Source organism: Phaenicophaeus curvirostris, chromosome 14 (genome assembly GCF_032191515.1).
Source record: "Phaenicophaeus curvirostris isolate KB17595 chromosome 14, BPBGC_Pcur_1.0, whole genome shotgun sequence".
Classification (NCBI taxonomy): Eukaryota; Metazoa; Chordata; class Aves; order Cuculiformes; family Cuculidae; genus Phaenicophaeus; species Phaenicophaeus curvirostris.
In genome coordinates, this window is record NC_091405.1 from 11,763,576 (window position 1) to 11,791,272 (window position 27,697).

General features: G+C 47.9%; 2 protein-coding genes across 2 annotated transcripts in view; both read left to right on the forward strand.

Moving 5' to 3' along the window:
* The first annotated feature begins 2,018 nt into the window (after positions 1-2,018).
* Positions 2,019-11,005, forward strand: CETP (cholesteryl ester transfer protein). The gene is made up of 16 exons (XM_069868464.1): positions 2,019-2,254; positions 3,284-3,398; positions 4,600-4,734; positions 5,253-5,323; positions 6,257-6,344; positions 6,472-6,541; positions 6,839-6,899; positions 7,519-7,610; positions 7,758-7,937; positions 8,362-8,412; positions 8,761-8,928; positions 9,989-10,056; positions 10,165-10,207; positions 10,293-10,362; positions 10,697-10,782; positions 10,880-11,005. Exons 1-16 carry the CDS (start codon positions 2,110-2,112, stop codon positions 10,952-10,954), a joined length of 1,518 nt encoding a protein of 505 aa, XP_069724565.1. The 5' UTR covers positions 2,019-2,109; the 3' UTR covers positions 10,955-11,005.
* A 2,168-nt stretch (positions 11,006-13,173) lies between these two features.
* NLRC5 (NLR family CARD domain containing 5) overlaps positions 13,174-27,697 on the forward strand; it is a 40,572-nt gene continuing 26,048 nt past the window's right edge. Inside the window, exons 1-10 of the mRNA XM_069868399.1 lie at positions 13,174-13,250; positions 17,214-17,369; positions 17,894-18,194; positions 20,549-20,611; positions 21,943-22,008; positions 22,449-24,207; positions 25,310-25,393; positions 25,567-25,650; positions 25,736-25,819; positions 27,484-27,573. Of these exons, the coding sequence (XP_069724500.1) occupies positions 17,364-17,369; positions 17,894-18,194; positions 20,549-20,611; positions 21,943-22,008; positions 22,449-24,207; positions 25,310-25,393; positions 25,567-25,650; positions 25,736-25,819; positions 27,484-27,573 (2,537 nt within the window). The 5' untranslated portion in view covers positions 13,174-13,250; positions 17,214-17,363. The remainder of the gene's footprint in view (positions 13,251-17,213; positions 17,370-17,893; positions 18,195-20,548; positions 20,612-21,942; positions 22,009-22,448; positions 24,208-25,309; positions 25,394-25,566; positions 25,651-25,735; positions 25,820-27,483; positions 27,574-27,697) is intronic.

Sequence of the window (27,697 nt, forward strand, 5' to 3'; positions counted from 1 at the left end):
GCAGAGGCTGCCCAGGGAGGGGGTTGAGTCCCCTTCCCTGGAGGTGTTTAAGGGATGGGTGGATGAGGTGCTGAGGGACATGGTTTAATGTTTGATAGGAATGGTTGGACTCGATGATCTGGTGGGTCTTTTCCAACCTGGTGATTCTACGATTCAGTGACCACCACCAGCCTCAGCAGGGCTGCTTTCCTGCTGCAGCATCTCCTCCAGATTTGTTCTTGGAGGAATCAAACTGCGCACAACACTCCTTAGTATATATGGCAATAAACTGGAGTGTGTCCTGCTGCTGAAAGCTGTACTGGGGTGCAGGCAGATGTGACCCCCAGCAGCACAGAGTCTCTCTGACTGTGGATGTTTGTGCGGTGGTGCCTGGGGCTCCTGCTCTTGCTGTGGCTGCAGGACCCCCAGGCCTTGGCAACTGTACCAACATCCCTTGAACATCAAGCTGCTGGGGAGGGCTGGGTGCATGAGAGCTGTGAGCTGAAGGGCAGAAAACAGAGCTGTTACAACGCTAAAGCCTCTTGAATTTAAATCCTTTTTGCAGCTTCTCTGTAAAGATGCCTTCTACCGGGCCAGTGAGGATAGTGTGGTGGCTGAGATGAAGGTGCAGGGCTTCCGTATGGCCTCAAGTCGCGTAGGGGAGGTTCGGATCAGACATAAGGAAAAACTTCTTCATTGAAAGGGTTCCCAGGCACTGGCAGAGGCTGCCCAGCAAGGCGGGTGAGTCCCCATCCCTGGAGATGTTTAGAAGATGGGTAGATGAGTTGCTTAGGGATGTGGTTTAGTAGGGGACAGGCACATTTGGGCTTGATGATGTCAAAGGTCTTTTCCAACCTAGTGATTTTATGATATGGGAGCTATGCTGGTCAGATGGCTCTTGTCTTTATGCGTGCTTCCAACACTGAACTGTTGATTCGTAATGCAGTATCCACTCGCAGCAGGCAGCCTGTCCTGGGCCACCACACTGCTTGCCTGGAGGAGTCTGGAGGAAGCCTGCAGATGCTCAGTTTCCCTCGGAGGGTCAGTGACCGCAAGTGCCTCCTGTGGGGTACCTGCGGGCATTCACTTTCTCAACTCAGGAAGAAAACAGTGGGGCAGGGTGGGGGCTGCCGGGCAGCCAGGCTCCCGGAGGAAACCTGCTCACCCAGTGCAGGGAGGATGAAGCATCTGCCAAGGAGAGGAGGGAGGCTGGCACCTTGTCTCCTTCAGGGGGATGTGTGTGCTCCTGCAGCATTGCAAAGATTTAACTTTTCCTTCTCCATCAGTTTTTGCTGGCAAAATGACTCACCAGAGCTGTTGGGGGCCTTGTTGCTGCACCAACCTCACTCTGTTTTGTCCCAGAGCTTGTTTTGCGATGGGCCCCAGCATCGCAACAGGGATGCAGGGGGATGGTGGTGTGTAGGGCAGGTGTGCATGAGGAGTGAACGTGGGTTTCTAGTACTTCCCAAATAGCAGGTGAGAGGCTAGGTGCGTAGAAAGCTCCAGCTTAGCAGGTTCTTCCCCATCTGGAAGGTGGCAAACCAAGGATGGTGCACAGACCCAGTTGAGAGACAAGGAGCATCCCAGTCCTGTGGTCATGGAGCCCTCCAGGGATGTGGGTTCACTGAGCAGTAGCAGGAAGGGTGCTTTTCCCAGAAATGTGACTCTGTTTCCCCACAACGTGCCTAAAATCAGTGGAGGTACCTTTCAAAGAGGCCTTTGCTAGAAAATTGCTGCAGGACTGCAAAATACGGGGTACTTTTGTGTGAAGAGCAAACAGTGAACTGGTCGGAGGAAGAGTGCAGGGCTGCTCCTTTGACTCTCCTTCCAATCTTCAACCCCCTTTAGCTTTCCCCACCTGCCTAAATGCATGCATGCACTAAGTTAAAGGACTCTTGGCTGGAGAGCCAAGTCCTGCAGCCCAAGCTCCTGCTGTGGGAGGAAGGCAGCGTGTGACTTGGAGGGTGTTAAGGAAACTATAGGAACATTAGGAAATGTGTGATGAGTTTCGATAACTGGAGGAAGCAGGTCACGTCCTGCTTTGAAGGAGGTCTGCTCGGAGGTATGAAAGCAGCCTTTGCTGCGGTCCAGAATCAGTTCTTTCATCAGCGCTCTCTGCTCTGACTGAAGATGCTCTGGGCTGGTGGGATGAAGCTGGGAACCTTTGAGATCTTGCTAGTGTTCATCCACGCATCAGCAGCTTGTGAGTTTGAGCCATTCCCTTACAGAGCCACCGGGATTGTCTGCAGGATGACGAAGCCCGCGGCGTTGCTGTGTAAGTGCCTGTTGCATGGGGCTGCATTTTCCTCTCTTCACCAGGAGAAATTAGTGAGGATCAGCCAAATGAGGGGGTTTCTTGCTTCTCTGACTTTCATGAAAACTGTGTATCTAGTAAGATCAATCAATACCTGCTTGGGAGCACAGGTTAAAGCATGAGCACCTGAACTGAATAGGAACTACTTCTCTAAAGAGCTAGAAAACAGTCCCTAACCCCTCTCCTTAGCCCAGTGTCCCTCACTGGGGGCTGGTGGGATGGAGGAGCTAGAGCAAACACACAAATCACACATGATTTGTCTCCTTGCTGCAATTTCATCCCTTGGGGTCAGTGTGCAGAAGGGGAGAAACAGGGTGTCCCTGTTGCTATGGCTTTATTTGCAAAGGTTTTGGGTCTTTGGGGGTAGGAGTAGTTAGAACTTCTGCAGAGGGTAGGAACAGCTCTATCCCATCCCCTCTGAGAGTGGTACATGCAGAGAAGGATGCTGGGCCAAACTGAGATGCCATTGCTGTAAGGAAAAAAATCCTGTACAGTCGTGTGCCAGAGGTCGAGGCTGGAACGGGCTGGGTAATGTTAGGAAAACTGGTACAGAAAATTGGGTCTCAGAAGTTTTCTTCTGGAGACCCAATAGAATTGCTGACTGCAATAGAAGCAAGCAGCAACAGAGTAAATAACTGGGGTAAGGTCAACAGCTTGTGCAGCATAAGGATGAGCACAGCCTTGACCTCCCCAAAATCTACCCCTGAGGTGCAAGCGAGGTGTGTGAAAACTGGACTTGATATCCAGAGAACAGCCCCACTTGTGACTGTTCAGGCACGGGTACCGCTGTCCCCTCTGCCATTAGCTGCTTAAGTTTGGGATTTTATTATATTTTTTATTTACTCTGAAGCTACTTCTAGGGTTTCCTTAATCTAACAGCAATGCCTTGGATAAAACTCCTCTGTAGTGCTTTAATCCAGGGTCCAGACTCAACTTTGCAGCCAGGAAAGATTACAGTTTGGTATCTTTGCCCTTTTCTTCCACTGACAGTGAACCAGGAAACTGCACAGGTCATTCAAGCAGCATTCAGGAATGCCAGATTCCCAAATATCACTGGGGAAAGGTCCATGCGTCTCCTCGGCAAGGTGGCTTATGGGCTGGCCAAGTGAGTATCTCTGTCTCTTGTGCCAGGGGAAGCGCGGATTGATGGGAAGCAGGAGTCGAAACTGGCCTTAGAGGGAGATTCGATCCAGTGATTCCTGATAAAACCAAAGGTCTGGATGAGAGCAGACAGACCACACCTCGAGTCCTGTGTTCAGTTCTGGGCCCCTCACCACAAGAAGGATGTTGAGGCTCTGGAGCGAGTCCAGAGAAGAGCAACAAAGCTGGTGAGGGGGCTGGAGAACAGGCCTTATGGGGAACGGCTGAGAGAGCTGGGGGTGTTTAGCCTGGAGAAGAGGAGGCTGAGGGGGGTCCTCATTGCTCTCTACAACTACCTGAAAGGAGGTTGTGGAGAGGAGGGAGCTGGGCTCTTGTCCCAAGTGACAGGGGACAGGACGAGAGGGAATGGCCTCAAACTGCACCACGGGAGGTTCAGACTGGACATCAGGAAAAAATTTCTCACCAAAAGGGTCATTGGGCACTGAACAGCTGCCCAGGGAGGGGGTTGAGTCACCTTCCCTGGAGGGGTTTAAGGGACGGGTGGATGAGGTACCGAGGGGCAGGGTTTAGAGATTGGTGGGAATGGTTGGACTCGATGATTCGGTGGGTCTCTTCCAACCTGGTGATTCTATGATTTTCTCATCTCTGCTTTGCAGACAATCTGCATGTTAGTGTTTAGGCTGATGATGAATCATTGAAGAGCTTCTCCAGCTCGGTGGGCAGGCAGTGAGGCAGCGTGTAGAGCTCATCTCTGATAACTGTGCTATGGGGAGCATTCTCCCTGTGGGCTGGAGCTCCCAGGGCTTCATTGCCGACAGATGGTGCCCACGGCACCTTGAGTGGCAAAGATTGTCAGCAGGATGTCAGTTGGCTGCACTTTGTGACAAACAAAGCTGGGTTTTGCCGCGTTATTAACTTTGGCTCAGGGGCCACGAATGCAATGGTGTAAAAGCAAGACAGATTTCCTGCTGTGGCTGACAGAGTGCTGCAATAAAACAAGAGTTGTTTCTGCAGCGTGTCGCTCTGTGTTTCCTGTTTAAAGCAACCCCCTGCCTCGTATCCAAACACCGAGGCTGAGTGAAAGCATCACTGCTCTTCCTGGAGCTGGCACAGCCCCCTTCACATCCTCAGGAGCAAATCTGTCTTGCCCAGTCACAACAAACAGCCCTGGGGCTGGAGACAAACTGGATTTCTGTCGTTTCCAGCATCCAGGTCAATGACTTGTCCATAGAGAAGAGCGAGGTGGAGCTCAAGGAGAATGATGCTGTTCACATTGCCATTAAAAACGTGACTGCTGTCTTCAAAGGGACCCTGAACTATGGCTACGCTGGGGCCTGGTTGTAAGTACCTGGAGGCTGGCTGCTGCTGAGCATTTCAGCCCCAGCTCTTGTTGCTGCCCGCAGGCAGGACTGGCTCATGGTGCAAGGAGATGCCGAGGCTCTACTCCTCTGGCTCTCTAGCAACAGCACCATTGCCTACTGCCTCAGCAAGGCGAGATTGCATACAGCAGCAGTGCTGCTTACCCCCATCGCTGCTCTTGTCTTGCTTTCTGCCTTTCTGTCCTTACTGTCATCCCTTGCATCATAGCCAAGGCGTATAAATAGTCTTCTTACCTCCCCTTTGTTGCTCTATAAACTTTTTTTGGGGGCAGAGACTTAATGTTCCCACGCTCCTAAGTGCCACTAAGGCAGAGCTTTGCAATGATTTAAAGCCAGAGTATGGGCTTGCCAGGGTTTTGCACACTGCAGTGCAAGGACTAATGTAAGAGTTGTTATAAACCACCCCCCAGCTGATGTGTGGTCAGGGAGATGCTGCTTCTGGCATAGGTTGCTAAACATCCTCTCTTCTGCCATTACAGCCTGCAGCTTTTTCATTCAGTTGATTTTGAAATCGAGTCTTCCATTGACCTCCAGATAAGCGTTAAACTGAGTAAGTAACTGCTGGGGATCACTAGCTGCAGGGGTCTTTGCTTCCTCCACAGCAGCAGGATGGACCAGGTGGTGGGCAGTGAGCGTGGGGCCAGCTCTGCCCATCCCCATGGGGACCTGGTGGCATCCAGATGTTGGAAATGAGTCTCGGCCACCCTGTGCACACAGGACAGGAGAAAACATGACCCTTAAAGACCTCATTGTTTTAACAGATCAAGCAGAGGAAGCTGGTATAAATAATTTTAGCAGAGTAATGCTGGTGTACACCAGCAGCAAGAGAAGAATGATTTGGTCTTCTGGGCTGTCTTCAGGATGGGCTTTTCATCTCCTGCTTTTTAGGGTGACTTGAAAAAAACCACGGTGACGTTTCAAAAGAGGAAGCCAAATGAGAGCTTTGGTGCAGGAAGTCTGAACATCCTTACACTCCACTTTTTCAGCTGTCTCTAGATCAGGCCCCAGCTGTGCTCTGGGAAATGAAGCCTCTTCCTCAGGAAAGTTAACAAACTTAGACTAGAAAGGGGCAGAGGCAAACTACGCTCACCCTTCCCCACCCCAATATGATTAAATTCCCTCCCTCCTCTTGATTGTGGGTTGTTTATACTGCCCAGGTTCTTCAGGGTGATGTTAGGGGACAACCAAGTCCCTGGCGCTATGAGCTAGCCAAGCTGGCAGGTATCCAAAAGAAGCATGAAGAAAAGTACCTGGTAGACTAGCTTGTCTGGAGCTGAAAACCCCTCCATCCAGGCTCAGGGTAGCCCTATCTGACCTGATTGTGCAGGGTGCTGAGTCTATTGGAAACACCCCCTAGAGCTGTAGGGAACTCTGGCTGCCCCTCTGCAGTGGTGTCCTGCCCCAGGTCTGCAGTGTCCACAAAGAGCACCTGTCCTCAGTGCTTTTGAGCAAGTTATCTCTCTTTTCCTTTCATCCTGTGCAGTGTGCCAGAAGGACCAAGTGGCTGCCGATGCCTCAGACTGCTACCTGTCTTTCCACAAATTGACGCTTCATCTCCAAGGAGACAAGGAGTGAGTCTGTCCCCCTTCAAAATCAGGCTTTGCTGGCCCAGCTGCTGGTCCCTGAGAGCTTCAGCCCAAGTGTCACTCACTGTGGGGACTGTTGGTTGGCCCTTGACGTGCTCCTTGTCTTGTGCAGGCCGGGCTGGCTGAAGCAGCTCTTCACAGATTTCATCTCCTTCACCTTGAAGTTTGTTTTCAAGAGTGAGGTAAGGCCAGCTACTGCCTGTGGATGGAGAAAAGGTCAGTTTGTATGCTACGTGCTCCTTTGCTCACATGTGCCCACAAGATAATAGCAATACCCTTCTAGCGCTTGCGAAAAATAAGACAAATAAAAAGAATCCACAAAACCCCCAGCTTGGATGAGGTGGGAGGCTGCATTGGCACTGGGATCTCTAATGGAGCCAGACTCTGACAGCCCTCAGGTCTCACCATGCAGCCCAGCTCCACTCCACAACCCCAGATTCTCCTCCCAGCTTCAGCTTTTCTCTCCTTTCTTCTTGTAGGTGTGCAAAGAAATCAATTCTCTTGCCCAGATGCTGGCAAATTTCATACAAGATTTAGCAGGTAAGTATCCTTGGGTTTCTGCTTTCTTTTTCTACGTACAACTTTCCACGTTTGAGCCCCCAGCGGGGCAGTAGCCACATCCATCAAGGAAGTCCTTAGAAAATGTGTATGGGATCCCAGGCCCTCAGACAATGTAAACCCTAGCAATGTTATGCTTTGAATTTTCTGCATCAGGTTGATTTTTCAAGGTGATTGCACTGGCTGAGAGAAACTTTTAAGTTCAAAAGGTCTTTCTCCTTCATTATGTGATGACCAGAGGTGCAGGATAGCTGTGTAAGGACTGGCATTAGCTAAAACAGGAACATGAATTGGAATATTTGGGCTGAAATATTACAGCATCTGTATCTGTCTGCTGATGATCTTCCCGTCTCAAACATCAGGGAAAAGGAGCAGAATGTAAAAACAAGAGTAATTACCCAAATTTCTCTGTGGAGAAACTGGGTCAGTGAGCAGTAGCAGGGTCAACACTAGCACCCGATGGAGTGGGACCCCACAGTCCTATCCTAGTGTCCTTTTAGAACTTCCAGTCAGCTTCCACAGCAAGTCCTAAAAGCAACCGTCAAAAGTTCTGCCTATGGTCCTGTTGCTGGTGTGAAGCTTTTGTGTTTTCTTCCTGCAGAAAATTTTGTCCAGGATGAGGATATCAAACTTGATATCGCCCTTGCATCAGTTCCTTTAATAAAAGCAAATTACCTAGAATCACATCACAAGGTAAAGTATCTCAAGCTGCTCAAGAGACCAAAGTTTTTCTGGTCCAGCCAACCAGACCTTTGCCTTGCGAGGAAAATGCAGGTATTGACATTTTGTCCCATCTCCCTGCTGCCTGTAGTGACCAACATACTTGCTTTCCTTTTAAAGGGCCTTGTCCTGTATAAGAACTACTCCGATGTCCTCACTGACAGTGTTTTCTCCCCATCGCTGTTAACCGAGTCCCGAATGCTCTACTTCTGGCTGTCCGAGCACATCCTCAACTCTCTGGCTTCAGCTGCTTTCTTAGATAAGCGTCTGGTGTTGACCATCAAAGGGGAGGAGTTGCAGGTGACTATTTCAGGGGTGGTTCCCTCCCTCATATGCCATATTTTGGAGATAGACTAAAAAAATTTTCTAAATACTATTTTTTGGTGAGAGCTAGTTTCTGTAGAAGACAGAAATCACTATCAGTCAGTCACTACACATGATCCTGGTCAGAAATCGGTACCTTCTTAGCAAGTATGTGCTACCACGTAGTGTTACGCTTAAAACAACAACCCCAGCTGACAGAAAACCTGTCCTCTGAAATTGTAAAGTGATTTTTCTGTGGGACTGTTGAGGTAGAAAGGGGGTGAACTTAGCATCTCAGCTATCCTGCTGAACTGGCCACAAGCCGCACCTCAGTGCTCTGGTCCATCCAGCCTACATCAGGGCTAACTATAACCTCCTCTTTCATTTTTTTTTCCAATCTGTTTCTGGTTCGTTTCTGAAGGTGCTGCTTGAAATGGAAGACACAGAAGCACAGCAAAAGGTGGTGCAAAAGGTAACTTTTGGTCGTGTTCTTAGAATTTTATGTTGAAAAGAGGAACTTCTAGAATGGGTTTTGTGGCGTGTAACATCTCATGTCCTCCCCTCGATAACTTGAGTCTTGGGTGGGCCTGATGGAGAAAAATAGGGCCTGATGGAGAAACTGTTGTGCTTTGTAAGGATGATTTCTCCACCCTCCATGCTGGGCAAAGCTTCCCTGTAACCCAGCTGAGTTATTTGGCTTGTGTGAACTGGAGGAGGAACTGGGCACTACAAAAGGGATACAGCTGTGTGGCAAGTTGGCATGAAATTGAGATGAGGTACCGAAAAAGTCTGACTCTTCTGTTGCTCCTTACTTAACCAGATTTTTCAAGGTATCTCCTACAATGACTCTGTGGCCAAGGTGTGGAGCCTCGCCCATCCCCAAATCTCTCTTCAACCTGAAGGGACAGTCGTGAAGTCCTTGGTAGCAGTGGAGGTCAGCGCCTTTCCTTCAGGAGAAGAGCCCCTGATCCTTTTGTACATGGAGAAGGTCAGTTCTTGCATCTCCTTACTGTGAAGATCTTGGGAGAGGCTCTATCCCAAGTCTGGACCACTCCTGGTGCTCAGGGACAGTAATGACAGGGAGTCCTTTGGGAAGGGGGTGGTGGGTAAACCATGGGAGGTAGAGAAGGAACATCAGTTCCTTTTAACGCTAGCTACCATCGGGAAACAACTCCCTATGGAAGCATTTCCATCCTTATGCAGAATTTGGTTCACAAAGTGGCAAAAGCATAATTCGTGTGGATAAGCCAGTCTAGGGCTCCACAGGCAGAGGCTGTGGGCATCAGGGAGGATTTTATTGCATGCAGATGGAGAACTGTATCAGAAACGGCGTGACCAGCAGGTCCAGGGAGGTTATTCTCCCTCTGTACTCAGCACAGGTGAGACTGCTCCTCGAATCCTGTGTTCAGTTCTAGGTCCCTCACCACAAGAAGGATGTTGAGGCTCTGGAGCGAGTCCAGAGAAGAGCAACAAAGCTGGTGAGGGGGCTGGAGAACAGGCCTGATGAGGAACGGCTGAGAGAGCTGGGGGTGTTTAGCCTGGAGAAGAGGAGGCTGAGGGGAGACCTCATTGCTCTCTCCAACTACCTGAAAGGAGGTTGTGGAGAGGAGGGAGCTGGGCTCTTCTCCCAAGTGACAGGGGACAGGACGAGAGGGAATGGCCTCACGCTCTGCCAGGGGAGGGTCAGGCTGGACATTAGGAAAAAATTCTTCACAGAAAGGGTCATTGGGCACTGGCACAGGCTGCCCAGGGAGGGGGTTGAGTCACCTTCCCTGGAGGTGTTTAAGGCACGGGTGGACGAGGTGCTAAGGGGCATGGTTTAGTGTTTGATAGGAATGGTTGGACTCGATGATCCGGTGGGTCTCTTCCAACCTGGTTATTCTATGATTCTATGAACTAAAATGCTGTCTTTCTCTAGTAATATCTGGATATAAAGTGAGAAGGATGTTGACCTCTTGGTCATAAAGTAAACTAGACTTTCCAAATGCAACTCCCTGCTATAAGGCAAGATGAGCTACATCTCAACTCTGCTATTCATCTCTTTGCAGGAAATCACGGTCACTATCCAAGCTGCCTACGCAGAAAAGAAACTAATTTTGCACCCTTTGGACTCCAGGTTAGTACTGTGGCCTCTTGCTCTCATATCAGAAAGCAGCACAAAGAGATGGTTTCTGCAGCTCTTATTGACCTTCTTCCCCTCCCCTCTTTTTTCCCCTCCCTTCAGGATAGAGTTTAAAGTCTTTAAATGCAGAGCTGATCCAAGTGGGGTAAGTCCTAAGAAAGTATTCTCTAGGCCCTTTGTGTCTAAATGATGTCTTTAAAGCTTTTTTGTATTAATTTTCTGGCTTTCAGAATGATCCATCCATAAGAAAATTCCTGCAGACAATGATCTCTGTTGCAGGGATTCCAAAAGTGACTTCAAGTGAGTTTTCCCTTTGGAGCAGTGTCAACATACTCCCTAATGCTTCAAACATCAGATCTCCTAAACCTAAGCACTGAAAAAATACATCAATAACCCTGAGGGCTTGGAGGGGCGATGGGGGTGGTGGGGAACCACATTACTGATGTGAATTTCTGCTGATTTTTTTTTTTGTAAACAACTGGGACAAAGTTAAAGGGAGTTTTCTACTAGGAAAGGTTGTGGGGTTTTGGGGCACAATTAGCTGTTGGCAACAGGTAGGCAAGGTCACAGTATGTGATGAGCAGCAAGCCAGGATGGTCATACCTGTAACTGGATGGATTTACTGATTCCATAGGGATTGAAACAGCTTTGACTTCACTGATGAACAGCAAAGGGCTTAACTTATTTCAGATCATAAATCCTGAGATCATCACAAGAAAGGTAGGTAGAGTTCAGAAATACCTGGCTCTCAAAGCCCTTCTTGGGAGTGTGGCATAAACCAATTTAATATTTTTTTTTCCCCTTCCTCCCTATTTAGGGATACACGATTGTGCAGCTTGACTTTAACTTCCCGAATCATTTGCTCCTTGAGTTTCTTGAGAAAAAATTGTAGAACCGATATCTTTGTAAAGAAATGTAGGAACTTGTGTACAAACAAAGATTAAAAAAATTAAAAGATGAGTTGATTCAAATTGTCTTCGGTTGACCTTTCTTTCCTTTTCCTGAGAAAGGCTCCAGTTTCTGTGCAGTTGTACTTCCACAGAGCCTTTCTTCTGCAAAGAGCCTGAAGTCTGCACCTCTGTGCACACCGTTTTCAGGATCTTTAAAGTACTTTTGTGCTTTGGAGTAAGGGTTGGACTCTTGAGGTGCATGGGTTCTGGGTTAGCATTCACGGCAGGCACCAGAAACTGGCTTTGCCCACCTTTTGCTCTCTCTGTTTTTACACTTTGGAAATATAGCACCTTTTGTGCTCATCCTCGGTTTTCATTTCTGCCATGGGGCAAAAGGATCCTGACTTTGACAGACTTCATTTAGCAACTGAAATGACATTACCAAACTCCAGGTAAGCTCAGAACCAGTTATGCTAAAGGGCCTAGATATGGCTGAGAAAGTAAAGGGGATGTGAATTTATGGTGCAGCTCAGTAACGGAGACCTCATGCCCCAGGTAGTTTTTTTTAGAGCCTGTAGACTGTGTGTAGAGCCCTGGGCAAATTGCTATGGATGTATCATTGAGACACTGGGAGCAAACTTGAGAAAAGCAATAAAAATGATAAGGAAGCCAAAGAGATTATGAGAGAAAGTGTAAGTGTCCAGACAGAACGATCCTGTTCCTTCCTACTTCAGTGCAATAATTTATCTGAAGTGGTTCAGTTCTTTTCTTGTTCCAGTTCATGCTTCCCTTTTTTCAATGCCTTTTCACTAAGAAGAGATTTCAAGTGACAAATCGAAGACTTGGTTGAAGAGCTGGGATCTTCTGCCAAGCTACAGCCTCTGGTCTTCCTTAACACCATCGCACAGGGGTGATGAGCGTGAATAGAAAAGCAATGGCAGAAACTCTGCCTCTTCTCTGCCTCAGAGAGGGGAAGGTGTCTCGTGGGGCAGGATGGCTCGCAGGGGATCGGGGACACTGCTGACAGGGGGATGGTGCAGGAGAGTGGCCAGCAGACCCCCAGAGCTGCATCCCTGTGGGGCCAAAACACAGTGGCTAAGACTGCGTTGGGTGCTGAGGGCTGCTGTGTCTTGACGGAAGCCCCTCTGGAAACAGCAGCACAGCCCCAGCTCTGTGCTAAGGGACAGAGCCCGCCCCAACCTTTCTGAAAAGAGCTGTGGTAAATGGAGTTCACTCCAGCTGGAGGCCGGTCACAAGCGGTGTCCCCAGGGCTTGGTGCTGGGTCCAGCCCTGTTCAATGTCTTTATCAATGACCTGGATGGAGGCATCGAGTGCACCTTTAGCAAGTTTGCAGGTGACGCTAAGCTGGGAGCAATTGTCGATCTGCTGGAGGGCAGGGAGGCTCCAAAGGGATCTGAGCAGGCTGGACCCCTGGGCTGAGACCAATGGGATGAGGTTTAACAAGGCCAAATTCTGGGTCCTGCACTTGGGGCACAACAACCCTGAGCAGCTACAGACTAGGAGAAGTCTGGCTGGAAAGCTGCCTGGAGGAGAGGGATCTGGGGGTGTTGGTTGACAGCGACTGAACATGAGCCAGCAGTGGCCCAGGTGGCCAAGAAGGCCAATGGCATCTTGGCTTGGATCAGAAACGGCGTGACCAGCAGGTCCAGGGAGGTTATTCTCCCTCTGTACTCGGCACTGGTGAGACCGCTCCTCGAATCCTGTGTTCAGTTCTGGGCCCCTCACCACAAGAAGGATGTTGAGGCTCTGGAGCGAGTCCAGAGAAGAGCAACAAAGCTGGTGAGGGGGCTGGAGAACAGGCCTGATGAGGAAGGGCTGAGAGAGCTGGGGGTGTTTAGCCTGGAGAAGAGAAGGCTGAGGGGAGACCTCATTGTTCTCTCCAACTACCTGAAAGGAGGTTGTGGAGAGGAGGGAGCTGGGCTCTTGTCCCAAGTGACAGGGGACAGGACGAGAGGGAATGGCCTCAAGCTCCGCCAGGGGAGGTTCAGACTGGAAAGGTGAGAAAGAGGCTGCCCAGGGAGGGGGTCGAGTGCCCTTCCCTGGAGGTGTTTAAGGGACAGGTGGACGAGGCGCTGAGGGGCCTGCTTTAGTTGTTTGATGGGAGCGGTCGGACTCAATGATCCAAGCGGTGTTTTCCAGGGCGGTGATTCCCGGTCCCGCCCGCTCCGGCGCGGAGCCGGCCCCACGTGCTTTCCCGGCAGAGCCGCTCAGCCTCCTTCAGCACCATCAGCCTCTCGCGCTTTCGGTTTCTGGCGGCGCTGGGAGGACCGGCGGGCGGTGAGTGCCGGGGGCGCGGCGGGAGGGACCCGCGGCATCGCTGCTCCTTGCTCCCCAACGGGGGCCGGGGACACCCCCTGGGGGCAGGTCTGGGGCGCCGGGGGTCCTCTCGAGCTGGAAGCGATGCTGGAGGTAACTTTTCCTCCTGGGAACAAACCCATCTCGCAGCTTTGTCCATTGAGGATGCAAGTGGGGATTTTTTTTTTTTTTTTTTTTTTTTTGAGACCTCATCTGGAGTAGTGTGTCTGGTTCTGGGGTCCTCAAATTAAGAAGGAGTTGGAGTTGTGGGAACAGGCAGGGAGGAGGCTATGAGGATGCTCAGAGGGCTGGAGCATCTTCTGTAAGAGGACAGGCTGAGAGAGTTGGGCTTGTTCAGCCTGGAGAGGAGAAGGCTCCAAGGAGACCTTATAGAGACCTTCCAGTGCCTGAAAGAGCTACAAGAAAACTGGGGAGGGACTGTTCACAAAGGCTTGTGGTGATAGTACGAGGGGCTATGGGAATAAACTGGAGAGGGGCAGGTCACCACAAGAAGGATGTTGAGGCTCTGGAGCGAGTCCAGAGAAGAGCAACGAAGCTGGTGAGGGGGCTGGAGAACAGGCCTTATGAGGAGCGGCTGAGAGAGCTGGGGGTGTTTAGCCTGGAGAAGAGGAGGCTGAGGGGAGACCTCATTGCTCTCTCCAACTACCTGAAAGGAGGTTGTAGAGAGGAGGGAGCTGGGCTCTTCTCCCAAGTGACAGGGGACAGGATGAGAGGGAATGGCCTCAAGCTCCACCAGGGGAGGTTCAGACTGAACATTAGGAAAAAGTTTTTCACAGAAAGGGTCATTGGTCCCTGGCAGAGGCTGCCCAGGGAGGGGGTTGAGTCCCCTTCCCTGGAGGGGTTTAAGGGACGGGTGGACGAGATGCTGAGGGACAGGGTTTAGTGTTTGATGGGAATGGTTGGACTCGATGATCCGGTGGGTCTCTTCCAACCTGGCGATTCTATGATTTTGACTGGACCTAAGGAGGAATTTCTTCACCGTGAGAGCAGTGAGGCCCTGGCGCAGGTTGCCCAGGGGAGCTGTGGCTGCCCCATCCCTGGAGGTGTTCGAGGTCAGGTTTGATGGGCCTTGGGCAGCCTGATCCTGTGGGAGGTGTCCCTGCCCATGGCCCGGGGTTGGAACTACATGATCTTTAAGGTCCCTTCCAACCCAAACTATTCTATGATTCTGTGATTTTTAGGCACAAAAGCACCAGTTTGGCCATAAAGGGGCTGCATCGGCAGCGCTACAGCTTGGGGGCTGGTGGGAGGTGTGGGGGACCAGAGCCAGGCAGAGTGTGGCAGCAGATTTGTGCCTTCTTGACTTCTCGAGGACTTTGCTGCAGGTTGCATCCAGTCTTCTAGCTTAGCTTCCCTGGCTCCAAGAATATTCATTGCGTTCAGTGGCTTGTTGCATCGTGGTTGACTCGATCTGGAGATCTTTGTGCATGCAGTTCTATGCAGAAACCTGACATCTTTTCTTCAAATCCTTTATATCTAGTACATTTCCACTTAAATCTCTTCCCTGTTCTGAAGGAAAGGCAAGTTGCTTTTTTTTTTTTTTCCCCTCTTAGATATAGTGGAAACTGTAAAGAAATATTTCCCAGCGTCCTGGAATAATGAGACCTATGCATATAAATAAAAGCATTCTCATCATGAGAGCCTTAACCACAACAGTAAGTCAGAGTTTATTCCAGTGAGGGTGTTTGCCCCAAGTCCCATTATTTTGGACCGTTCCCGAAAAGCTTTGCCTAAGTTGTCGTCTAGCTGTCAATTTTATAGTAGGATAGCACTCTGATGTTCTTGATTGGGGTTTTTTTGCTCATCTCACCGGTTTTGCTACAGAGCAGTTGCCATCGGGGTTTTCCTTGCCATTTTTACTTTCATTTTGCTCTGTCTTTTGTTCATCGCGCCCCCAAAAAGTGCTGAAAGGCTGTGGCCCTCCAGAAAGCAGTGGGCTAGCGAGTCAAGAACTCAAGGCAGTGGACATTGTCCCCCAGCTCCTTTGTTTTGTGACCCCCCACTCTGTTTTGGGTGCTGCTGCTCTGTTTCTGGGCTTTCGGTAAGTAGCATGAGCTCCTCAGAGCACACAAGAAGTTGGTAGACTTGCAACAGGGAGAGTCACGTTTCAGTCTTTCAGTTTTTCTAGGCTGGGAATGGTGGGGATGCCAAGTTGGGGAGGCGAGGTTTATTTTTGTGATGTGTTTTAATGGTGTTTCTGCATTTTTCAGGGCAAAGGCTGAGGCTTAAAAGCTTTCTAGCTCTTCTTGGGAGGATTTTTTGCTTCTTTTATGCTATTTTACTGTAGGTCGCTGCCCATTGTTTAGCAGAGTAGTATCAGTATGGGAGATGTGCAGTATTGCCTGAGCTTTCATCTAACCTTTCTGTGTTTTTTTTTTTCTTGAATATGAGTCTGTAATTATTTCTACTCTTTACCTCAATGGCATTCAGTTTTCCTAGGTGTTAAAGTCTGAGTTTTTATTTATTATTTTAGGATTGTCCTATTAAGTAGATGGGATTTGGTCATTTGAGGAATAAAGTTAGGGCATTGCTCTCTACGAATTTCTGGATTTTTGTGAGAAATGTAAAATGATAGTCTCTAAAGGTTGACTGATCAGTATACTGGGAAATGAAGTTTCTTTGCAGGAAGCCCTATTGTTTTGCAGCTTGTTTGCATTTGAAATGTTTAAATGTTTTCTTTCAAGCTTTCCAGTTAATTGAAACATTGCTTCCTTTGTTTTTAGTGTATATGTTACTGCTAGCATTCTTTATTATGTATAATTGATAATATAAAATGAATTTAATAATAAAACATTTTAAATGAAAATGTGCGGAGTCCTTTCAAGTAAGGTTCAGTTTCAGCTTTTGGCATCACGGGTATGGCTTGAGGAGAACTCTAGTTGGAGGACACTGGTTCTAGTTAAGCCAAGTTTTCTTAGCATTTCACCAGGAAATTTTTTGTGGTTCTTGTTAAAATAGCGACTGAGGCACTAGAGAATTTTTACAAAATGGAGGTTTTAACCATGTTTTGATGGAGTCTAGAGCTGCCTCACTTTTTATGCGTAACACATTTTGGAATGGGAACCTGGGTAGTCTTTCTTGCAGTGATACTGTGTTACAACAGTATGTGGTGATGCTGTAGAATCACAGAATCGTTTTGGTTGGAAGAGACCTTTAAGACCATCAAGTCCAACATAATAACCATAGTACAGTGGTGTGGTTTTGATGCTGCTGTAGCCTGGGCTGGGGTCCTGCTGCAGGATATATTTGGTTTCTTCATCCCTTTCCCTGCAGCAGGAGTGGTTGGAAACCAGACAGCACCAGATGCAGCACAGGGAGGAACCGTTCCCTTTGCTATCTCTGCTGCAAAGTGGTGGGGCTGGCACGGCACAGGCACTAGTGGTGTTTTCAGCCCCCTGCACCTGAAACTCTTCTGTGAAAGCTGTGTAGCCTCAGAGGATCAGCTTTTTGGGTTTTTTATCTGGTGTCACTGCCTGATTTGAGCAAACATGGTTTAGTAGGCATGGTGGTGTTGGGCTAACAGTTGAACTCAATGATCTCAGAGGTCTTTTCCAACCTCCATGATTCTATGATTCTTCTGCATTAACTTCCTTGGAGGGGCGAGGAGCAGCAGGTTGGCATAGAAGACTAACTCAAGCCAAGCAGTGACACCAGGAAAGCTGTGATTCCCCTGAAGTGTTTCTGTAAAGCCTGTCTTTGCTTGTATCTTAGGGATGCTCAGTCCCATATTTTCATCGCACCAGTAGTGGATCCTCAAATGTCCAAACTTTGTGGTTACTGCTGGTTTGAGTTGAAGTTGCTACCTAGAGATGAAAAGCTCTACAGCTGACCCCAGAATCAAAGGCAGAGCTTCTAGATCTGGGACCCATGTAACTGTCCATGCCCTTTCATATTTACATCCTGCTTGGTTGTTATTATCCCTAGGCATCTGTACCGAGTGAGGCTGCCGCATACAAGCATGCCCCGTGCATTGAAGAGCACTGTGTGCTGAAACACTGCTCTAGCAGATCATCAGGGTATGGAGCAAAAGCCACCTTTGCATTTGACGTCTGAGAGGAGGCTGACCACACAACAATGCAGGTAGGAGACTGCACGTGTGTGGCTTTGCTGTGGGAAAGAAGTGGAAGTGGAGGGCGACGTCACCAAAGCAGATATGAGTTCTTCACGCCCACAAAATGAGCAGCAAGAGAAGCTGCCTAACCCCTTTGTGCTGGGAAATATCATGCTCTTAGTCTCCCCAGAGGTTCTGCTGTGTGTGAGAAGTGCTTGAGGTGTTATATTTGGTGGATGGGCACAGCCACAATATAGATGTGAACGGAGCTTCTCCCTCTCTGATACCAGAGAGACTGATTCCTGGTGTTTGCTCCTGTCCCTTGCAGTACGGCTGCTTTAGGCACTGTGCAGACAAGCACTGTGGTCCTTGCACCATGTAATGGCTGGGCTGGGGTTTGCCAGACATCCTAGTGGGAGTAAGGCAGATGAGAAATGCTGCAGAGGACCAAGGGGAAGAAAAGTCATCAAGGGCTGCTCAGCAGTAGGTCTGTGTGGATGAACATCTTTCACTCCTATGCTCATTGCTACCCCTTCCTGTCTCATCCCTCTAGCCTCCATTGCAGAACGACGATCTGGACCTAGAAGCAGCTGTAGCAAGAGCCCGCCCGCAGCTAGTGGAATTCCTCAGTCACCGTCCTGACTGGTTGCTCACAACCTCCAAGCGCTTCCTCCCAGGGATGGTCCTGAATGGTCTGGATGGCATCACTGACCACAGAGAAAAAGTGTCAGTGCTTCTTGACCTGCTGGAGAAGGCTAGCCCTGCTACCTGGAAGCAGTTTGCACAGTACCTCTGCATGGAGTGCGACCTTCCCCTGGATCTAGAGATACTGCTCTTAAGTTCTGTAGGAGAAGGTAATGGAGATTGGGCCTTCTTCCTCTGATTGTCCCCCAGGCATGGCCAACGCCTTGGCCCACCCATAGCCAACCAACCAGTCTAGGCAGTGTGACCACCAGCGCCCTTGTTGCGTGGTCAGTGCCTCATTGGTGAGAGGTGGCAGTCGGCTCTGTGGTGTCGATGCAACTACAAGCCTTTTTGTCCAAGCCACTCAGTTTAAAAAACAGAACATGGATCTGTTAGTGAGTCCAGAGGAGGGCCATGAAGATGGTCAGAAGCTGGAGCACCTCCTGTGTGAAGGCAGGCTGAGAGAGCTGGGCTTTTTAGCCTGGAGAAGAGAAGGTTCTGGGGAAAACTTACAGCAGCCTTCCAGTACTTAAAAGTGGACTACAGGAAAGCTGGGAGGGACTCTTTATCAGGGAGTGCAGGATATCATGAGGGGGAATGGTTTTAAGCTGGAAGAGGGGAGATTTAGATTAACTTTTAGGAAGAATTTTTTTACTGTGAGTGTGATGAGGCTCTGGCACAGGTTGCCCAGAGAAGTCGTGGGTACTTGTACCACGAGAAAAGCGCTTTGCCATATCTCTGCAGCAGCTGGAAGCAGTTGCATTTGAGAAAATCATGTGATCCAGAAAGAGTGCAGCCAGTTTGCTGTGTGTTACGTTGTAGGTTATACACAAGTATACATGTGCTCTCTTTTAGGAAAGCCTGTGGCACCCACTAAGCTGCACGTCTGGTTGTTAATTCTTTTCTGTTGGCATCGTACTTCACAGAAAGTCTTACGTAATGAGTCCTTCTCCTCGTACCATCTTTCGCATCCTGCTTGTAGTAACTGGTCGTTACTTGTATTGGTTGGCCAAATGCAGCCTTTGGTAGCCAACTGCAGCAGCAGTTGCTTCACAGAGATGATAAGGCTCAGGGGAGACCTTATAACAGCCTTCCAGTACTTAAAGGGCTGCAAGAAAGCTGGGGAGGGGCCCTTTATCAGGGAGTGCGGGGATAGGATGAGGGGGAATGGCTTTAAGCTGAAAGAGGGGCGATTTCTTCCTAACATCTAATCTGTGTGTTTTACTATGAAGGGTGGTGAAGCACTGGCACAGGTTGCCTAGGGGGGTCGTGGATGCCACATCCCTGGGGGTGTTCAAGGCCAGGTTGGATGGGGCTTTGACCAACCTGATCCAGTGGAAGGTGGATCCAGGGTGGTTGGAACTAGATGGGCTTTGAAGTCCCTTCTGACCCAAACCGTTCTATGATTCTATGAGAGGAGGGAAAGACCAGACAAGCAACAGGGAACAAGGACTGATGGGGTCTTTCTTTTGGAACTGAAGCCAAAACAGATTTCAGCTTTTTATTGTAAAAGAAGACCTCTCTTAAGGTTTTGGGGTTGGCTTAATGCTGGTTTAGCTGTAGTAGTAACAGTTGAGCATTGTTGATCCTTTTGAGGATGAATTGCTTTTGCTTTTGCTCTAGGGGTGGCTGTTGGTTAACCCTGACCCCGTGGTTTCTGTCCCAAGGGTGTGGGCAGGACCTGGTGGTTTGCAGGAGAATGACAGGACCACACTTTGGAGTAGGGAAGCAGTCTTAGGTTAGGCGAGATTAACCATTAGATTGCCTTAGCTGCAGTGACTCCTAGGGAAAAGAGTGAGATGGTGAGTGAGACCGGATAACTGGTGTGGGCAGCCCAAGCAGTACTTGGGATAGATAGTGGAGAAATAGCAGGATTGAGTCCTCCAGCACCTGGACTGGCTTGCTTTGCTTTACATGGCACAGAGAGCAAGAATCAGGATATTTGAGCAGTTGAATAGATTTGTGCGAAGCCATGGTGCAGCACATGTGCCTGTTCAGAACCTTGTTCTTGGTTGCTTCATGCTGGTATTAGAGCTAGAAATACCAGAGTCCTGGCTTGCACTCCCAGCTGGGAAAGACTGGAAATAACAGTAAGAGGAATTAATATGTGAAGGCCTCCCATCTGATTTTGGAGAGCGATGCTTTCAGGCCTGAATCTGTCTGAATAGCAGAGTCCCGGTGGTATGTGGCCTCATCTTTGACCTGAGTGGGATCTTCCTCTGAAGTTCTGTGCGCATTGTCTGCAGGGCTGGCTGTGCTGACTGGTGTTTTGTGGCAGCTTGAGCTGTGCAGTAAGTCAGAAGAAGCCCTTGACTGGGCTGCTAACTGACTCTGCCAACGCTTTCATCGCAGAACCACCTCCTTTTAAGGAATGGGGAAGAGCAGGGCTTCCCTTTTTGGCTGTAGTGTGGTTTTAGATCAGCCAAAGCCAAAGGAAAAAGATCGGATGGGGAGCCATAAACCCAGATTTCAAGAGCAGGATGCTCACAGTAACTGTGTTTCGTTTCAAATCCAATTCCTTTAGGTAACTTCAGCCAGGAACAAGAAGCGTGCACAGCTGTGAGTCCCCAGTCATCTGTGCTGAAAGGTAAGGCTGGAACAGACCCTGAGGTTCTCTGTTCTTGGAGTTTATCTTCTCTGCCTGTGGGCTGGGCAGGGCTGCAAATGTCCCATGTGTTGGCCACAGAGAAGCAACTGCAACTTCAGGTTTGATTTTTGTGTTCTTGGTGCTTTTCAATGAACCTCTCCTGTTTCATTTTCTCTCCTTGAATTTCAGAAAAGCCTTGTTGGCACTGATTCTGCTAAGGAACTCACTCATTTTCATTTCTCTGACCAAGGGAATCTCCCACCCACTCTGCAAAATCCCCACTTTTTCCACTTTTACCATGGCTGGCTGATAGGTAGGTGGAGGAAGTTGGTTTGACTTTGAAAGGAAGAGCAAACAGGCTATTTGGGAGCTTATACAGCAGAGACCATTTTAGAGGTATAAGAATCAGCTTAAAAGAATGGATAGTTGTTGTTCTAGGTCTTTCTTCAGGGGTGAATTTGGGACTGAGGTCTTCCTGTTCAATGCAGACCATGAAATGAGGGATTAATTTTCAAGATACCTCCTCTTCCTCTGGAACTTTGCCCCAGCATCTGTCGTTCAAATGTCCATCAGAAGCCTTTGGTGAAAATGCTGAAGGTGTGTGCCACCACTGAGCCCTTGTGAAACAGCTCCTTGAGTAACTGGAAGCTGCTAAGTTCTGAGTTGCCTTCTCAATCACCAGATATCCATTTTCCAGGAAAAGAAACACCAGCCCAGGTCCTACCCATGTGAAAAGGGTCTCAGCACAAAGAGAGAAAGAATATGATTCTGGCATCCAGCTTTGTGATTCTGATGTCCTAGCTACTGTTGGTTGAGAACAGTAAGATTTGTAGCTGATGGTGTGTTCCAGGGAAGAGGAAGGACCTGCTTGACTTCTCCGCAAAAAGACTCAAGTGGATAGAATGTGGAAGTAGCAGATCATACCGTGGCAGGCAAGATTGATGTTATCCACTAGGAAAATCTATGTAAATAAAGTGTTGGAATGAATTGCCTGGAGAAGTTCAGGGAGCTTTATGACTGAAGGTGTTTAAACCAGCCCAAACCCCTTGCCCATTCCTGAGAAGCATAATGTATTTTGGGTAGGACAAAAGGATGGATTAGCCTCACGAGGACCAGTCTAAGCTGTCTTTCTGTAGCTAGATATACCTCAGCTTTTACTTCGTCGCTTGAAAAAGCAGTTCTGTAAACTGAGCCTGAATTTACACATGGTTTTGTCTCTCCAATTTTGCCTCTCCATCTCCTCAAATGCTTTGCTGTGCAGTCTTGCCCAGCTTTAATAAGCTGCCATTAAGAAAGCTCTTTTGACATGTTTCTGCATTTTTGATTTTCAGGATTTGCTCGACGTCGCCATCGTGGCACCTCTGTCAGTCATAAGGATGTTAAAAAACGGCGACTAGGTATGTGGATGTTCCTGAAGCAGGAATATACAAGGAGATGCTGATACCGTTAGGGATCTCAAATTCTCAAAGCGAAAGCTACATCTCTTCTGAGGTGCAGATAGCTGAGCAAGCGTGGGCGAACAGGGGAATGCTGAATGGGGTGTCATGGGCACAATACACCAATAACTAATTCTCATCTTAAAGAGATAATAAGATTTAGTTTTTCTATAAAGCTGTTTTACCTTTTCCCTGAGTTTTCTTATTCTTTGGCTCCTGTGCAAAAATAGGAAAATGTATGTGTTATTTTCGTGCATTCAGAATTTGTCACCTTTCCCTAGCTCTGAGAAGCAGCCTCCTACAATGTCATTGTTTGTGTATAAGTTGTAGTACTTTGGATCTGTCATGGCTCAGAACTGACTCTGTCACCCTCATACTCACTGTGTTGCTTTTTCTCTCAGATTCAGCTGAAAAGTACCGGCGTCTCCTCATTGATTCTTTCTGCCAGAGATATGGAAGCAGGAGAGCAGCGGGAGCAGCAGCACAGGAACAAACCCAACCACTGGCATTCAACCAAGCCTTTGTCAACCTTGTCATTCAGCAGAGCAGAGCCTCCGGCTTAAAAGAGAGGACAGACAAAACCCAAGAGGATGTGGCAGGTGCTCCTGAACTAGAAGAATGTGTTGATACAGCGGTGAAAGTGTCAGATCTGTTTCATAGTGTGGTCCCATCAGGCGCGACAAAGCTGATTTTTTTATTTGGTAAACCAGGTACAGGCAAGACCATGCTAATGCGCAGGATTTGTCAGAAATGGGCAGAGGGTGTCCTACCTCAGTTTCTCTTCACTTTCTTGTTTGAGTTTCGGCAGCTGAATTTATTAAAAAGAAAATTAACTCTAAAGGAGCTTTTGTTTGACCTGTTCCTTCAGCCAGAAGAGAGCCCCGATGCAGTATTCCAGTATGTCCTGGAAAATGCCTGGCGTACATTGATCATCTTTGATGGGCTGGATGAGTTTGCAGCTAACACAGACGTGTCATCCTCTTCTAGGGGATACCCAACTCTTACCTCCCGTATGTCCATATCTGAGCTCTTTGCAGACCTCTGTAATGAGAAGCTCCTGCCTGGTTGCACAGTGTTGGTCACTAGCCGACCTAAGAGACTACCAAACTTCTTGTTAAACACAGTAGATATGATAGCAGAAATTTTGGGATTTGACCATGAGAAGGTTGAGGAATACGTTAGCCGCTATTTTCAGCAGCATTCATTCAAAGAACAAGCCATTGCTCATTTGAAGAACAACACTAAGCTCCTCAGCATGTGCTTCGTCCCTGCTCTATGTTACGTTGTGTGCATCTGTTTGGAGTATTTGTTCCTCAATAATCAGATGAGCATGGAGCTTCCTCAGACTATGACACAGTTTTATATCAAAATGCTTCTCATCTTCATAAGCAAACAGCAGGGAGAATGTGTGGGTGGCAAGGAGGAGACTCAGCTGAACTGTAACAAGAAGGCTATTTTGGATCTTTGTGATCTTGCACTGAAAGGCCTGGAAGATAAGAAGCTTGTATTTTATGATAGTGATATTCCAGAGCACGTGAAGGAATTTGCTTCCTTACATGGATTAGTGACAGTCTTTGAGGTGAAGATGAATGACACTTGCCCAGAGGATGGATATGCCTTTGTGCACTTGAGCTTGCAGGAGTTTTTTGCAGCACTGTGTCTCATGGTAAATAAGGGGGTGGACAAGAACTACCTGAAGAAGAAATTCTCCTTGAGGTCAAAATGGACTTCAAAGAATGAGGCAAAGACTGCGTTCATGGAGAGTTTTCACATCTTTCTCTCAGGCTTGGCATCAAAAGAGTGTAGGACGTTTCTCACACTGTTAGCTGAACAAGACGAAGCTTGGGTGCAGGAAAAGCAGGAGGCAATCCTGCAGTCTCTCCAGAAGCTGGCAGCCACTCACCTGACAGGGCCCAAGGTCATCGAGCTCTGCCATTGCACGTTTGAAACGCAAAACCTCGAAGTAGCCCAGCGCATTGAGACCCTGCTGAATTTCAAGTATGAGTTTAAAAACTTTAGAATGACACCTCTGGACATGTCAGCTTTGGTTTTTGTCATAAACTCGGGCCAGGATTTGACTCATTTGGATTTTGCTGGATGTCTTATGGATGTTGACTGTTTGGAGATTCTGGCTGGCTGTAAAAATGTTGAGCACTTGAGGTAAACAGACTGAGTGCTGTGAGCTGGTGGGTGGAGAGAAGGATTAAGGGGCTGGAAGAGCAAGCCTGGTATTTGTTTTCAGAGGAGGGAAAAGATGATGTGAGAAATTCTGATCTGAACATTTGATACTGAAGAAATTTATGAAATAATGAATTAGTGAGTGATTGAAGGATATTAAGGTGATAAATCCATTCTGGCTGTGTTTTCTGTATGTTTCTTTGTTTTAAATAGAACAATCAAACAAAAGAGTAGTTAGTGATGATACTGAAATGATTGATAGGCATTTCTTGACTATACAACGGTAGGGCGAGTCTTGCAAACAAATGACAACATTGTGATCTAAGTGAAATCGCTGTAAACCAAATGAATTGGAGGTGACAAGTGCACTCTCAGTGGCTCTCTATCAGTGCTTTGCTGTAATGCTGTAAGAACTTTTCAAGGGGGGTATCTTGGGATCCTGTTGTGGGATGGGGTCACATTCTGTATTTCTGTGAATGACTTTGAGGAATACGTGTAGAGTTTGCTCACCGTGGAGAAGGGGAAGGCCAGGATGACAATTACCTTGACCTGAAGGGAATGTTCTCTGCTGTGAAGCAGAGGAGCAGAAACAGAGATGTGAAAACTGCTATTCCTGGATATTGATATAATTGTAAAAAGGACAGTAATCAATTGTTCTCTGACTCCGTTATGAAGAATAAGCCCTCTCTTAACTCAGCAGCTCATCACTCGGGAGCTGTTAGACACTATCTTTGTATGAGTTTGGTTTGCCCCAGTGTGACCTTCCTCATGCCCAGCGTCCTGGCTCTGGTGGGACACGCAGTAGGGCTCACTCTTCATCTGTGGCAGCACTTGCACGTGGTGTCACTGCACCAAAAGGCAGAAGCCGTCTCTTCAGGTGTTTGCGGCCAATGTGCAAGTTTGATGTTGGTCTGTTTTGTACAGATGTGTGAAGAGATAAAGATGCTGCAAAAGGGAGCATAATGCAATTTATGTTAGGAAAGAAATTAAATGCTTTTTTGTAATTGTGTTTTAACCTGCTCTGTGGGCTAGCTTATTTTGGGGTTTATTGTGTTTACTTTTTCCCCTTTTCTTCATGTTTTAGCTTTCGTAGTAGGAGATGTGATGATCACTTTGCTGCTGCTCTTTCAAAGAACTTACGCGGAATGGGGATCCTGAAGAAGTTAGAGTAAGTCTGCTTGTAAGGTCAGAACCATCTCTCTTTCTATCTGTCCTTTATTTCTATCTTGCAGTTTAATTACATCTGCTCATGCAAGGCTGTACAGAAAGTAATGCAGTTCTGTGCAGACAGGGTGCTTAGTCCTCACTGGGCTTGCTTTGAGTGATTCTTTCTGTTTGCAGGTTGACAGGCGGGAGCATCACAGCTGAGGGGATGACTAACTTGGTCCAGGCTTCATCACAGTGCCTCCATCTCGAAGAAATAAAGTGAGTGTGTTGTGGCACTGACACCCAAATCAGCTACTCTTTCCTAGGGGCCCTGGGGTACTAATAAGAATGAATGTGTGTGCAGCTTGCAGGACAATCGGATACGGCATCTGGAGGCGAAGAGGGTGATGGACCTGTTTTCCAGAATGGAAAAGCTGAAGAAAGTAGAGTGAGTAAAAATTACTTAAACCTATTAAAAGTGGTAGCTACTATGGAAGCCAAGCCCAGCATCAGAGCAGAGTTACTGGATGTGTCTCTAAGGGGTGACAGTCTTAGAGATGCCAGTGGAGGGCATGTGGGGCACTAAGCTGAGGCACAGATACTTAAGTGCAAGCAGGGCTGTGCTGGAGCCCTGGCTCAGTGCAAGACAGACTCAGCCTCACAATTCTCACCCAGGTGTTTTTAAATAATCTCAGGGGAGTCCTGGCACTACTGACACCTCTCTAGGAATTGCAATATGTGTGCTCAAGTTGGTGCTTGGCATGACTTCTTCCTCTCCTGCCTCCTTCCCCTTGGTGAGGCTCAGACTGAGATGTCTCACCTCTGCATCAGAGATGATGGCTCCATCCCTGTCTTCCCAGCCTCTTTGTTAGCCCTGTTCTCCTGTACTCCTTCCTCTAATGCTCCTGTAGCAACCCAGTGCAATGTGAAAAGGGACTAGCTGCTAGGAAAGCTCCCAGCATGGCTCTGCATCTTTTCAGGTGGAGAGAATGACCCTGATTTATGAAGGGATTTAAGGCCTTTGAAAAGCTAGCAAGAGCAGTTTAAGTAGCAGCAGGCAGGGCAGAGCTGAGCAGAGCAGAGCAGAGCAGAGCTGAGCTGAGCTGAGCTGAGCTGCTGTGAGTGTAGTTTGCATCACAGAAAAAGGGTGACCACAAAGCTGCACTGCCCCTGCGGGAAGTCAAAGCAGCAGCACTGCCTACCTACCCCAGTTAAAAGGGAGTGACTCTGCCTTTCAAGGTCTTCCACGTACCTCCAGGTGAAAGCAGGTGAATCCAAAATACCTGCAGTTATTGCTGGATCCCATCCAGGAATTAAGTCCTGGCTGTGTGGTATGATTAGAATTTCTCAAAAGCACGGCAGAAAGGGAAAGGAAAAGGGCAAATGCACTTGCTCCTCTGCTTTCCTGTGCGTGCTGAATAACAGCTTGTGGGAAATGCCAACCTGTCCCTAGTGAAGCAGCTTATTATGGAAAAGGTAGGAAGCCAGTGCAATTTGTAAGCCTCCTTCCTTCACACATTTCTATTACACCCATAAGGTGGTGTTGTCATGGGTGATTCCTTTGGGGCTCACAGGAATAGTTCTCTGTGGCCGTGAGAACAAGCAGAGGATTTGACAAATTAAGACCTTATGTTACATATTTAATGAGGTTCAATAAGTAATCAAATGGAATAAATGTGCAATTAAAGAATAAATCCTCAGAGGCTGCTATTGTGTCTTCAGGGTTGGTTTAATGTGAGGGTTTAGACCACTCTGCTTTAATATGCAGTACTTAAACTGAATTTGTTATGGCAAGAGTTTAACCTCATTGTAGGTTGGTTGTGTAGGCAAACAGGTATAAAGTACTCTCCCTACGCAGCAAAAAAGCTGTTAATGATCTTCTGTTGCACATAGAGGTAGTGTTTCCGCTTCTAAATGCGTGGGAGCACTAACTTGCGGAGAAGAATAATGATAATACTTTTATGGGGTCCTAAACGCAGAATTCTGAAGTTTTGGAGAAACCTGCTAACTAAAAGAATATGTGCTTCAGGGTCTTGGGGTGTAGAGCATTTGCATAACAGCAGAGTGTGCTGTTGGCTCCAGCAGCTGAGGTTATGTTCTTCACGTTCACAGTCTGAGTAACAACAGCCTTTCCTTGGGTGCTGTTCTGACTTTGGCAAAGGAAGTCCTCGCCTGTCAAAATGCTGCTGAACTACATGTCAGGTATCAATACACGAGAGCTGTTGTAAAGACAAATATGCTTTCTCTTTAGATGATGATTTTTCAAATTTACACTTTTTTCCCAGCTTAATTGTTGGCTAATTAAAGTCAACAAAATGTAATTTTA